The 14,411-nt window shown below is 38.6% G+C and overlaps 1 protein-coding gene and 1 long non-coding RNA gene across 2 annotated transcripts in view; one reads left to right on the forward strand and one right to left on the reverse strand.

Annotated features, from left to right (window-relative positions):
- Nucleotides 1-14,411, reverse strand: part of LOC143367127 (uncharacterized) — a 277,661-nt gene that overhangs the window by 84,961 nt on the left and 178,289 nt on the right. Inside the window, exon 2 of the long non-coding RNA XR_013084992.1 lies at nt 7,341-7,358. This is a non-coding gene — a long non-coding RNA (uncharacterized LOC143367127). The remainder of the gene's footprint in view (nt 1-7,340; nt 7,359-14,411) is intronic.
- On the forward strand, nt 1,572-10,414 carry LOC143367045 (farnesol dehydrogenase-like). Its single transcript, XM_076808658.1, has 5 exons — nt 1,572-1,933; nt 6,195-6,321; nt 9,097-9,229; nt 9,906-10,049; nt 10,172-10,414. Exons 1-5 carry the CDS (start codon nt 1,639-1,641, stop codon nt 10,235-10,237), a joined length of 765 nt encoding a protein of 254 aa, XP_076664773.1. The 5' UTR covers nt 1,572-1,638; the 3' UTR covers nt 10,238-10,414.

Below are 14,411 nucleotides of genomic sequence, written 5' to 3' on the forward strand. Positions count from 1 at the left end.
ACTGTGTAATGAATGATATCAATTAGGGAAAAGTCGATATAAGAATTGATTCTGGCTTGTTTCGGAACCGATATAGAACCGAAAAAATAACGGTTATGGAACTGATATGAAGAGGGAAATAGGAGCCGTAATCGAAACAGGTAATAGTTGGAAATTTCGGTTCTTCATAACAGTTTTTTTGGAATAAAAGTTCTCCATAACCGTTTTAATCAGAACCTTTATATAACAGTTTTAAACAGTTATTTTCGGAACCGTTTCAAGCCCTGATTATAACAAGAAACCGTTACTAATTTTTATGACGTGGAAACAAGTATCGGGGCTCGCTCAGAAGTATAACAAAATCGTTAATGAAATTTTTGAACTGTAATATATGTACATAACTTTTTCGAAATTCCAACACTGTTCTTTAGCCATTCCTATACACTTCACCGTTAGTTGATACTAAAAAAATTGCGGGTTTACTGGCAGTGGCTGAAGAAGCGCGATTACACTATCGGTGAAGGTCAAAACAAGTTCGATGTCGCTCCAGTAAATATTGTTTCCAACGATCGTTGCCACAGGGAGATCGAACTGAGATTGGAGCGTTACCTATAATGTGAATACGTACGATCGAAACAGTGGAATAATACAATGTGATTGAACCGAGAGCGGAGCGAGATTGGGCTATGACTAGAGCTGCGACTATTCGAATAATTTAATATTCGAATATTTTACAAATATTCGAATGCTACGAATAAACTTCGAATATTTGAGCATTCGAATGTTACGAATAAACTTCGAATATTTGAGTATTCGAATGTTACGAATAAACTTCGAATATTTGAGTATTCGAATGTTATTATTTGAAATCAGGGTGAAATCTTGTAAGCTAATTTTGACCCACTTCACACCATACTATTCGAATACATCAGTATTCGAATACTTAAATATTCGGATAGTATTCGAGTACTTAAATATTCGAATAGTATTCGAGTACTTAAATATTCGAATAGTATTCGAATACTTGGATATTCGAATTATATTCGCCAAATAATTGAGCAACTGAATTATTCGAATATTCGAATACCGAAAAATTCGACAAATAGTCCCAGCCCTAGCTAGTATGGTATGAAGTGGGTCAAAATTAGCTTACAAGATTTCACCCTGACAAATGAACCTAAAGAACTTGATTTATAATTCACACCATACTATTCGAATACATCAGTATTCGAATACTTAAATATTCGAATAGTATTCGAATACTTGGGTATTCGAATTATATTCGCCAAATATTTGAGCAACTGTAGTACTCGAATATTTGAATACCGAAAAATTCGACAAATAGTCGACCGGGTCGATAGTCTGGATCGACTGTTACTTCTACAAGATCGAAGAGACGTATATGTATACTTACATCGTGCGTAGACCAATGAGGCAAGGCGTCACGTAACAGAGGAGCAACTGAAGACTAATCATTAATCATTTTTAGGGCGAAGCCTTGACAGGCGCTGTTCGTGCGCTGTGTAATCTCTAAACTCTAAGTGATATAAAGCGTTCAACTCTGATTGGTTAGAGCGTTGAGCCAGAGAATGAAATTACTGTGTAAAGTAGCCGGCAGATTTCACAGACATATCAGTATGTAAAGAGGTGTCCCGGACGATGGATCGTTGGAATAAAAAAGTTGCAATCGTGACGGGCGCGAGTTCTGGGATTGGTGCAGCAACCGCTAAAACTCTTGTAAATCATGGTGTTATAGTAGTCGGTATAGCGAGGAGACTGGACAAGCTTCAGGAACTAACTGCGACACTTGGCAAGGGCAAATTCTACCCCGTCCAATGCGATATCAGGAAAGAGGAGGATATCCTGAAAGTGTTTCAATTCGTTGAAGAAGAATTAGGCGGCGCTGATGTTCTTATAAACAATGCTGGAGTCAGCACTCTAATGCCAATCATTGGTAACAGATTTTTCTTGTAATCATCTCGTCAATTCTGTAGCTTTCAAAGTAACGATCGCGCTTAGATTGAACTCAAAATCGTAGAAAATAATGAAGATACATACAGGATGATCACATTGATAGTCCGCGTCATTTTTAGCCATTTGCGATAATGTGACAAAAGAAGCTGTGAATATTAATTTATTTGCATGAAGTGGGCAAGGTTAAGAACTTAATACCAAACATTTAAAAAATATGTCGTGGAGCAAAATCTGGGTCATATTATGTTTTTTAAATGGAACCATATGGATTTCATTTAATAATAGGTACTGCTGGGATCATTAAGTGGAATTCGACGAACAATGCACCACTTTTATTCTAGACAATATCAAATTTTTAATTGTGGAAATAGCAGCAGTAATATTGGGCTCAATGTTTAAGTAATAAATATACATTTTTAATCAGATTTTTAGTAAAAGTCGTTTGTGCCGAACGCACTTGAGCCATTACTATTTCACTATTCTAAAATCAATATTATTTTGAATGAAAGTGTTACATAATTACACTCGTTGTTTGACTCAATGTCCTCTACGATAACCAACAAGAAAACCATACGATTCCATTCATAAAATTAAATATAACCTTGATTTTGCTATGAAAAACAATTTTTTCCAAAATGTTGATTGCCTTATGTTGCTCACTTAATACAGATAAACTTTTGTAAATAACTTTTTTCTCACGGTATCGCAAACAGATAAAATTCGCGAGGACCGTTAAATCGAATAGTTTGTGCACTTGGTGGTATATCAAAGTATAGTGAGGTCATAAATTTGTGAGTTAAGGTACGGCGGATGTAGAAAGACCGAGAGCCTAACTTTCGGTGTAGTACATTGTTTATTGGAATTAGTGGGGACTGAATGAAAGTTGCGGTGTTCTAGGTAAGTGAGTCCCGAGGTGATATCTTCTTAAAGATATACTCTTGTCGATAAGTCGCCTGACACTTGTCGAATATGAAGTGAACCGGATAAAGATCTGGGCGTACATACCAGTTTCACGGTTCAGTGCCGTCACGGAACTAATATGTGTGCCCAGACCTGGAAAGACGCCTTCCGGACGTTCTTAAGGGGACAGTCCACTGTGACGGTTTGAAAAATTAAGCTCGTTTTAAAGATTTTTTTCTTCGTAGATGCAACATATAATGCAATAAATCTTTTTGGTATTTATTAATCTACTCTTATATTATACAAAAAAAATTTAAAGAATTTTTTAATTTGTTTTAAAACTTTAAACGCGATTACCTCAAAACGTCATTTTTTTCAACTGGTGCAGGTGATTACAAAAAACTATTTGACCAATCAGTCTGAAATTTTTGCACGTTATTCAGCACATCAGTGGCTATGGCAGGGACTGCGGAAACATTTTTTTATTAAACATTTCATACTCTTTACGAGGCAAAATTCTTGAAAAATTCACCGTATTTCGATACTCAAACTTCAAACGTCCGCCATTTTGTTATTTTTTTATCAGTAAATGTAATCCTAGTCCCTGCCATAGCCACTGATGTGCTGAATAACGTGTAAAAATTTCAGACTGATTGGTCAAGTAGTTTTTTTGCAATCACCAGCACCAGTTGAAAAATGTGGTTTTGAAATAATCGCGTTTAAAGTTTTAAAACAAATTAAAAAATTCTTTTAAATTTTTTTCTTCTACGGAGAAAAACTCTTTAAAAAGAGCTTTTTTAAACCAAGAAATTTTTTAAAGTGGCTTTGTTCTACACCAAGAGACACAAAAAAAATGGAACTTCTAAACATTCGATCTGCTTTTCCCAATTCTTTATACGATACCTATCATGACTGTTCCATCCTGGATGCTGTCTGAGGCAGGGCTGTTCCTGGGTTTTGGCCGCCCAGGTGCAAAAACAATATTGCCGCCCTTATTAATTTAATATTTTTTAATTTAGAATTTGATATGCAGGGTTTACTTTTATATCTATATATACATAACTAGCAAATATACCCGCGCTTCACTTCGGGCCTAAGAGATATTAAAGACTCCATGAAAACACATTTCACTCCTTCTCACCACCCCTTCGGGGTTGATTAGGGTAAAATCCTGAAATTGGTTTCTAGGCATTTATGTGGGTAACCTTTCGAAGTAAAAAACCAAGTTGATATCTAATCGGGCCTAAAAGATTTTGAGGAATCCGAGAAAATACATTTTACCCCTTTCACCTCTTTGGGGACGGAATTTCCAAAAATCATTCCTTAGTGGGCGCCTACGTCATGAAAACAATGTACCTTCCAAATTTCACGTTCCTAGATTAAACTGTTTCAGCTGGGCGTTGATGAGTCAGTCAGGACTTCTTTTATATACATGTATTGACAAAGGATGTGATCCTCAAGCGTCCCCACCACTGTGCGGGAAACCGTCACGCGCATCTCTTGCGCGCAGAACGGTGGGCGCTATGTAAGAGAACCTCTCTTCACTATTTCGCTTATTACTCAGCCCCATTTAGTAATATCGAGATGATATATAGCCTTAAATCTTCCCTGAGAATTGTACTACACGCTAAAAAAAAGCCGCCACGAAATCGATCTATTAGTTCCTGAGTTGTGAGGGAACAGGAAAACATACGTTTTCCTTTATATATGTAGAGATTTTAAACAGTTATCGTGCAAAAGAGTTTCGGTTATAATTGTCATTAGTCAAAACTTTACATATAGTAAACGGTCTGCGGCCGCTTTTAAGTTTGGCCGCCCAGGTGCGAGGGCACCTTCTGCACCCCCGCCAGGAACGGCCCTGGTCACAGGTTTAAAATAGCAGTGAAATGCGATAACGTGATAAAAATAATTTGATAAAAAAAATGTATCGAACAAAGTCAGTATTCAGTTGCCAACAAATTGCAAAAGTTTAAAAAATTGAAGTAGATTTGGATTTTTTTGACTAGACAATTATTTTTTTTATACACCAACCGATGCGTCTGCATATTTTCGTTACAACAGTATCAGGGTACATAGATCGAAAACTGATTAGTTCAGAAGTTATCAGTTCTGTCCCGAACGCCCATATAGCTTGTGAATTACTGAGATAAAAAAATATTAAAGGAAACATTTTTCTGTTTTCAATGTATGTGGTATGCGATGGGATGAAAGTAATTGTTTTTTTTCTTAAATTTCTCTATCGTATACAGAGTCATCCGTTAAAACTGCAACCTACGCGCGCAAAACAGGTAAAATGGCAACAGCGCCTCACGGACGCATTCCACTGCAACCATGCACTGGCCCCGCGTTCGGAGAGCTGCCAGCGACCGCTGGACAACAGTGATGTCCGAGCTTCGAGAATTTTAGGATGGTCTCTTACAAATTAACGTCGCAAAGAGCTAGTGGGAATATCCTGACCCAGGTAATCGATATCTTTTATAGTTCAAAAGTTATTCGAAAAAGGCCCCAAATTCTTCAACCCGGGCCGGGAAATTTGGAATAGCTCTTAGCGACGTTAATTTGAAAGAGACCATCCTAAAATTTTCGAAGCTCGGGTATAACTGCTGTCCAGCGGGCGCTGGCAACCCTCGAACGGCTGGTGCATGGTTGTAGTGGAATGCGTCCGTGAGGCGCTGTTGCCATTTAACCTGTAGGTTCTGAATCCCTTTTTCAACACCCTGTGTAGCTAGCCATTTGGCACTCAAGAAAAATATTATCATGTCAATTACATATGAAGCATTGAGAGCAGCAACGGACTATCCCATATTTTTTCGAAATTGGGTTAGTAGCAATAATGTATTCCAATAGCCTCTAGTTATCATATAAAATAGTAATTTTTTTCAATTTGGGTTAGTCAGTTGTTGCTGTCAATGCTTCATATGTATATCCCTGTTAGAGTGCTACCTATTTGGATCATTCTTGACATTATCCCCTAGTTATTTTGACCAATATATTTCTATTGGGACTAATACAATAATTTTGACACGTTGTAGTAATTCAGCTAGTACACATAGGACTGACCAATGAAATGCATTGCGTATTTATTCGTTTATTTGAATCGCTACATTAAAATTGAAGGTTTCACGTCGCGGATTTTATCCTTCTTAATTATTTTCACTCATATTTAAATTATGATAATAGTCAAAGATGTACTACATATTGTTCTTACTATTAAGTTTTTCCCAAATATATTCGCATGTCGCAGAATCTCACAATACTACAAAACAGTTGTCATGTACATTTATTTTTCCGGAGCTGAAATATGAGATGAGGTATAATGTAGATATTACATTTTGTTACAGACTCGCAAACTGAGGAATACCGTAAAATACTAGAAACCAATTTACTAGGTCCAACAATTTGTGCCCGAGAATTTTCTCAGTCCATTAGGAAGCGTAATGTACCCGGACATATAATCAATATTAACAGGTATGTCATTTTTTTTTATACTTACGTAACATAGTTACGAAGTATCAACAATATAGTTTAAACAAGTGACTATATTGTGCAATCGTATTGAACTATTTTTAGTTACTTTTAGACTTATCTTTACAAATGAAACTTGACAAATTTATAGTCACATTCATTCTTTTTGTCAATCTCAATGATTGACTTCTCTTCAGGGGCGGATTCAGAGGGGGTGATAGGGGCGAGCTTCCTCCCCCAAGAGTAACAAAATGTAAAAATATTATATCACATTCTCAGGGCCGCATTTACACTTTTGGAGGCCCTAGGCGCAACATCAGTATGAGGCCTCAAAAGAACAAGTCTATTTCTACGATTCTGTGAAATATGTAGATATAGGGAACAAAATAGCTATTACAGCAGTTCCTGTTAGTTTTATATTCTAAGGAAAGAACGATGGATTTGAAATGGAGCCGCGAGGCCTCATAAATTTTTCAGCTGCTTCTAGTTTTTATATTATGAATTTAATATTCAAAAAGAAGTACTTTATTTTGCAACTATAACTACACTGTTCTTTACACTGTTGCTTGTGAGGATGTAACCCCATAGACAGTGAGGCTCCATCTTGCGCCTATTGCGCCTTGTGCTAAACGCGGCCGTGCATATTCTGAAAAACTTGTTAGGTTTATGCATATGTACTTATTGTGGTATCCATGGTATATTTGCCGAGCTGTTCACTAGTTGCATGCTTAGTGAGCGTGTTCTGTTTTTTCGTGGGCTGATTTCTTCATAAAACAGATTATTTTTAATCACAGGTGCTCCAATTATTTCGATTTTTCATTATGTATAAATAATTAGTGTGAATTTAATTATTTAGGCCATAGTATCAGATAGAGATATACAAATATAAATTACAAAGAACTTTTACACATTTCGCCCCCTCCAAGAAAGGCTCCTGGGTCCGCTTCTGCTTCTCTCGAAAATGAGCTATTATTTGTCATACACAAGTGCAATAATCCGTCGCTAGTATATCTAATACGTACTCTGGCCGCTAAACTTCGCTACTACTTTTGGGATCTGCACAGAGCGCATTCATCCACCGAGACCGATAAAGCCTCCATGTTGAATGTCATCCATTAGTGAGAATGAAAATATGTAGAAGGTTCTGATGTCCCAGTATTAGAATAAGACGTATGTACTCGATGTTAAGCTACCGCGCTCAGTGTTTTGAGACAAGTGCGGGGTTTCTGTCTCGGAACAAGGTGGTCGCTATTTCTTCTATTTCTCCTGTTTGCTGCCGCGGCGATTGAGACAGACCGCGAATGAGGGATAGGGGAAAGTGATTGTTAGTGCCATCGCATTTCGTCCCCTTCGTGGCAGATGACTCGGCGACGTTCGGTCCCATATCATCACCTTGTTTCGGAACAAATCTGCGTCTTGCATTCCTTTTCCGATGAACCGTACGTAGAAGCTTGATCAGAGTTGTCAGGTAATTCCTTACCCGTAGAAGGGGAACACCTACAGCAACAACGGTATATTTCTGTTAGTGACGTAGTGATGTACCACAATTCATCGCATAGCGTGAGATGTGACTATCGATAAAGTTATCGATAAATGTCGACAACATCGAAATGTTATCGATATTTCGATATACCACTAATATTGGTATGATATCGTTGCGTTGAGTAGAAGCTGCTGAGGTAGAATGCAACGCGAATTGTAATAAAGTCATGCAAAAGCTATTTATTTTTATTTGAAGTTATTGCTGGCAACATTTTAGTGTATTTTGGCTGTAATCTTTTTCGTCTGTCTGAAAGAATTTGTATATTTATATGTATATTGTAAATTATAGAGAGAGTGAGGTCGGAAAGGGAGGTGTGGGAGTTATTGAGTAAGAACAGGGAAAGGAGGTCTGGGTTAGATCTGGGCTAGGTTTGGGGAAAAGGTTTTTCGAGGGTAACTGGAGGAGAAGTGTCTGGCTATACGACACATGGTGTGGATAGTGGCAGGGTACGGGGTGGAGATATGGGAGTGTAAGGAGAGAGAAAGGGTAGAGAGGTTGCATGAACGATTCCTGAGGTGGGTGATGGGGCTGGACGCAAGGACGCCGGGGTTCATGGTGAGGGAGGAATTAAAGAGGGATATGATGAGGTTAAGGGTGGGTAGGAGTGCATGGAAGTATGAGGAAAAGGTTAGGAGCGGTAAAGGGGGGGGGGGGTACAGGCAGGGAGATGTCTGAAGGAAATTGAAGACAGAACGCGAAGGGGAGCGGGTAACTCAGGGTGGGAGAAAGAAAGGATGGGTTACTTAGAGGGGAAAGGAGTGAAGGCAAAACAGGTGGGGCGGAGCTGTGGGAAAGGATTGGAGAGACAGGAGAGAAGGATACAGATGATGGAGAGATGGGAAAGGATAGTAAAGTCGGAGTACAACAGACAGTGAGTACCGAGTAATAAGGGAGGAGGGGGTACCCCTCATGCAAGCAGGGTGGAAAGAGGAGAGATCGATAGTCACGCTTCTCGCACAAGTCGGATTAGTGTATACATGTAGGTCTATGTGACGTCGTGCGTAGGGACTTGGCTGGCAACTATGAGCTTCACCTATGATCGCGCCAGATGGCAATTAGGTAGGTGCTACACGTCATTCGAAGATCATTGCCGGACTCAATTCGTGATCTAATAACCGAGGCACTGCTGTCTGACATGAATTGAAAGAAGTCAAATGTGAAGGGATTAAGTTTAAATAGCTAACTCTTCAGTGTTTGAAATCATCACTATACGTATGCACGCCTATAATTTACAGCATAGTTGGACTCTATGCAGAAGCCGTAATGATACCACTGGGATTGTACACTGCTAGTAAATATGGTTTGAGAGCTTTGGGTACGGAACTTCGTCATGAAATGATGCAAGCCAAATTACCTATTAAAATTACGGTAAGACTTAATGTACTAGTGAAATTGTTATCTCAATCTCTTGACATGTTCATTTATCCATGATATCTATACATGTTCCGGTGTCCACCCACCCCCATGTTTATTTGTATGTCACCAAGCGGTAGAACATCCCTACAGAGTGTAGCACAATAAAAACCTTTGTTCTATATGTATTTCCTGCAATCTGTTAGAAGAATTCACTTCTCCAGTACTCATTGTAGTACATCATTGTACGATCGTATTCTAAAGCAGCGTCCATATCTGAACCGATCTCTGCTCTTTAATCTGTAGGTGTCGCGAGTCACGAGACTCTGTCTAAACTGGCGAAAATCGCTAAAAATATACGTTCCACATGTAGGAACGCGGCATTAGGGAGTCGCAAGTATCGTTCGGTTCGCCGTTCGGCTCAGATCTGGACGCGGCCTAATATCGATATTCAGGATAATGTCGTTGAAAGACCTTTTTTCACAACGGATCGTGTCAAGAGCTCGATTGTACCTACTTAATAATATGTCGTGACGCTTTTTGTACATAACACCTAAAATTACAAATTAATAATTAATGTTGTATAATATTCAATATTAATTGAACGAATACATTTGATGGTAATTTATTCAATTCATTTTATACAAAAAACAAATCTTAAGATTTTTATAATATGTTTACGTTCCAACAGAATATCAGTCCTGGAGCGGTTTTAACACCAATGTTATCATGTCTCATAAAGACTGAACACGACCTCTCGAGACTGAATCCTTTACAAGACAAGGACCTTGCTGATGCAGTGGTTTATGCGTTAGGAACTCCAGAACGGGTAGAGGTAAGCACAAAAAAAGGTGTTACGTTGCATTACGGAAAGCAGACAATTCGTGATAGATTTTGGACGAATTAATGCCCCATATATACCTACATGTACATATTTGGTCTCAACATTCCTTTCAGATCCATGAGATCACAGTTGCAACAAATAATGTAGGAATCGCTTTTACAAACGATTCAATGAATTGAAGTGTGTATTGGATATCATAAAATTGCAAGCCTGTAATGTAAAACAAAAATACTTGTTAGAATCAAATTATATTTCTTTATATATATTATTCTAAAACGCAAAACCAGGCAGAATTTTATTGTTTGTCTAATGAAGGTTAATGTGCAGTAATAAAGGGTGATCATATTTCCTGCAAATATTTTGTACTTTAAATACATTTACCTCATCCACAGATTCCGTCCTAAATTGCTTATAAAATCTTTTTCCACTGGACGTACTATATCTCTTTACGTCATCATGAGATACGTATATTCTACCTAAATTTGCGCACTTCATTGCTTTTCTCGTGTATAGTACATACCAGGCCTGCACAGCTAGGCTATGGCGGGCAATAGCGCTCTCGATTGCTCGTGAGCAAAGCGAAGAGCGACACCGTGAGCACTTCCCCCACCCTATGGCCACTAGCTGCCGTAGCGTGCGTGTAAACCAGCATTGTCGAACTTCCCCACTCCGAGAGTCGGGCCCCCGGTCAGCCGGTTCCCCCACTTATTTTTCTCCAGGAGCTGCACGAGACCCGGCAGGGAGAGAGTGCGGCTTATGGAGGAGAAACTCATCAGAGCGAAGTAGGTGTGGAGGGGGCCGTTCTCCTACGGCTCTACGGAGCAGGCGAAGAGGAGAAGGAGCCCCTGCGGCTCGTGAGCCGCTTGTTCGACACCCCTGGTGTAAACTGTAAGGTGGGTTGCTGACATTCAGCGGCACTCTCGGCCAGCAGAAGGTATTGAATCGAAATGGGGTGAAATGCAACGAGTCATTGAGACGTCGACAGCTTTCTTTTTCAAAAGTATTGTAATTTTTAGATATCTTACCGTTACAAAGGAATAACAGCATTTTGTCGCATTTATATACATATAATATGGTTTACAATACCGATGTGACTTTTCACGTTTCTCTTGACCTGCCGTTCGCAAAGTGTACAACTCATCGTTTCTAAATTAGTCTGTTATAAAAGGAAAAACATTTAACTTATTGCTGAAATTCCCAGTACGATATATGTTTATCATACCTATGTACTCCTTTCTTTAAAAAAATATTGTCAAATAATAATTCTATAGTGGTGTATGTCAATATTTTTTAAAACTGTATCAGTGGCTCTGTAAATATGTTGAGGAAGTTAAAAAACGTTCAGGAAATAGCAAAACAAATTTCTGTACACATCCTGTTTCTCGCTACACATCATACATCTGAGCAAAGCTGGTTGCTAGCTTAATGGGCCTCAGACCCCTCACTCACGAACACTCCCCACCACGGTACTGTTGCTCGTGCAATCGTGGTTCTCGTTAGATCACCGAAGTTAAGCATCACGGGGCGGTCTACTGGGGAAAGATGGGAGACCACCTTTCTTCGGGTGCACTGCTGCTGCTGGGACCCGAAGGAGAGAGGAGGGATAAAATAAAATGGGACTATAGTTCGTTGGGCAATATAAGCAAAAATAAGCTTGAAACACCTTCCTGCTTAAAACACAGGAAAAAAATAAAAACAAATAATTAGAAATAATCCCACAAACTCATCTACGCCGAAAGTTGCACCGCAATATGAACACAGACGGCAAAGCCTCCCCGCGGTTATACTTTTATTAATTATAATTCAAAATAATTACTTCATCCAAATTAGGGGATAGCGGGGACAAACGTAACGGCGTCATGAAAGTAACACACCTTCTCCCCCCTCCCACAAACATTTCCAAAACGTTTGCTTTGCACAGTTACATCTGTATGTATAGTGTCTATTTTATTGTACTGAGTGACGCTGAGCAGTAACACAAATCGTATATTGTGGGCAAACTAAAATTGTTGTTTACATCATTCAGCTGAGTTTCTCCTATTTTTTTTTTTTTTTTTTTTTAATATTCATAGTTAACCTGTAGATATTAAACCAATTATTTGCTAGGGCGTTCTTAGATAATGTCTTTAGAAGTTCCTGTACTTGATTTCAACAAGTCTTGTATACTTTGTATGTTATAACAGTTCTATTATGAAAAACATGGCTGGGGACAGAAGTAACACGTCACTATGGGGAAGAAAGTAACATGTTACTTGGGCGAGCAAAATAGCATACAGGATAGGAATTCTTCAGATAATAATGATTATCTATGTTTGGTTTGTTTGGACCCTTTCAATGAAAGCTGTTCGAGAGAGAAGTGGCTCCAATGTCTAGATTTTAAGGGTTAGTCCCACGAAGACTGCACCATGTGTGATCTTCACTACGTATGTCATAATTTTAATTCGGAATAGGTGAAGTTTAATACCTATCATTCAACTAAATACACAATACCAAAGAAATGTCCGAAGCTGGTTATTCTTTCCACCTTTCGTTATTTAAAATTTATTTCTTTTTATCGTTACTTAAAATATGTGTATTTAAATGTTTTTTTCTATCGTTTTGTTTTTATAATAAAAAATCCTATTTTGCATTGGAAGAATTGTTTTACTTAATTCTCCTCAAAACAATTAGTGTTACTTTCGCCCCCACCGTATGTTACTTTCGTCCTACCCCTGCAGGACAAAAGTAACAATGACAGTCACTGCGGGAAACTGCCATAACTCTTTGACTACTTATCACGAAAGGCTGAATCAGGGCTCAAATGATAGACCAAGAAACATACTAGCTTAAGGCATAATTGTCATTTTTATATCTATAAAAGGTAATTGTAGGCTAGGCCAAATGTAAAAAATGTTACTTTTGTCCCCGCTCTCCCCTATATTAATGTGATTCATTATCTAATAAATATTTTATTTTAATTTTAATTATTATTTTACTACGCTTTCGTCTGTAAATCGGCAGACGATAGACAGGCCCCTGCCGGTTGACATTTTCGAGGTGTCCGTAGGTTACCATGTAAGATCGTGCTCTAGTTATGAGCTACAGTTCCGCTGTATTTACACATGTGCACAGGTAGCCCAGGAGACATTGAATCCACGTTGGTGTGTATTTCAACCCGCAAGTTTGGACTGGGTGATAATAACTTCACCTCGGGCGGTAACGTACCGACACTAAATTCTGAATTTTGGCTATTGCTTTACACATCAGCCGAAAGGATGAATTGTTTTGTACGCACACACGATTAGTTTTAGCGATGTAAACGCAGGAAATAAAGGAATTTCTTATCTAAAGAGATCCCTATTATCCTTGAAAGACCAGGTTCACCCCTGGTTCATTGAAATCGTAGTACAAAGGGGACTTCATCATCGATTTCTGTTGTTGTATTCCGTATTTTTCGTATTACTTTTATTTTATTAAATAACTTTATAGAAATAACGGAAACTAAGACGATTACAGATAAATACTAGATTATAGATTCAGAACTAGATTCTCGTGTCCAGACTATTCGGACTGAAGTGCTCAAGTGCTTCTAACTGGAAGAATTGCGTGTAATATATATATGTACGGTTTTCGGTAAGCTGAAAAGTGGGGGTTGTCCTGAGTTTAACGGTCGTTAAGGGATGAGGCATAGAGATCGAGGTTCAAGGATGAGTAATAGGGTACGGATAAGGTCATAAAAGAAGGACTTCAGGATGCTTACTATTGCTATCTGGAAAACTAACGCGCTGACTAATACTTTATATAGATTTAAATGACGTTGGTATACAACACTGTCCCTGTATACGAGTGGACTGTCGTACTCATTTTTTGTTGATATGGAGCATACACAACATAGTGGACCACTTCTCATGTGTGCCCATATATTTTGAAAAACATATCCCAGTCATGTCCTTCCTAGTCAGCGCGAAAATGGCCTAGGACCATCGCCAAGCCAAAGGACCACGCAACAATACAATAAAGAATAAAGAATTTGGTTCCTTTGAAACAAGTTTGAATCATTGGCCGAAATCGACAGCGTTGCACCGTAGGGTATGAAAGCTTGATACAAAGCTACGCAACGGATGCGATCGGTTATTTGTCGGGTTTTCACCGTCACAACAAAAGAATGATACGGAATGGTTGGAGATGATACGGAAATAATCACACACCGTTGCATCGTATCTTATCGCTGGATGATACGCAACGGTGATACGATACGAGAATACGCAAGAAATGAATATGCACCTAAACAGTAATCAGTGCCCCACACGTAAATAAATTCGCCTGACGGAAGCTTGAGGTCTGTAAAGTTTGCACCCCGAGGTGCAAATTTTT

This window comes from Andrena cerasifolii, chromosome 3 (genome assembly GCF_050908995.1).
Source record: "Andrena cerasifolii isolate SP2316 chromosome 3, iyAndCera1_principal, whole genome shotgun sequence".
NCBI classification, from domain to species: Eukaryota; Metazoa; Arthropoda; class Insecta; order Hymenoptera; family Andrenidae; genus Andrena; species Andrena cerasifolii.

What these genes read in the sequence shown, in the direction of transcription:
- LOC143367045 (XM_076808658.1), top strand. Translation starts at nt 1,639, where the DNA reads ATGGATCGTTGGAATAAAAAAGTTGCAATCGTGACGGGCGCGAGTTCT. An exon ending in CACTCTAATGCCAATCATTG is followed by an intron (nt 1,934 to 6,194) that starts GTAACAGATTTT and finishes ATTTTGTTACAG; the next exon opens with ACTCGCAAACTGAGGAATAC. An exon ending in GAACTCCAGAACGGGTAGAG is followed by an intron (nt 10,050 to 10,171) that starts GTAAGCACAAAA and finishes CATTCCTTTCAG; the next exon opens with ATCCATGAGATCACAGTTGC.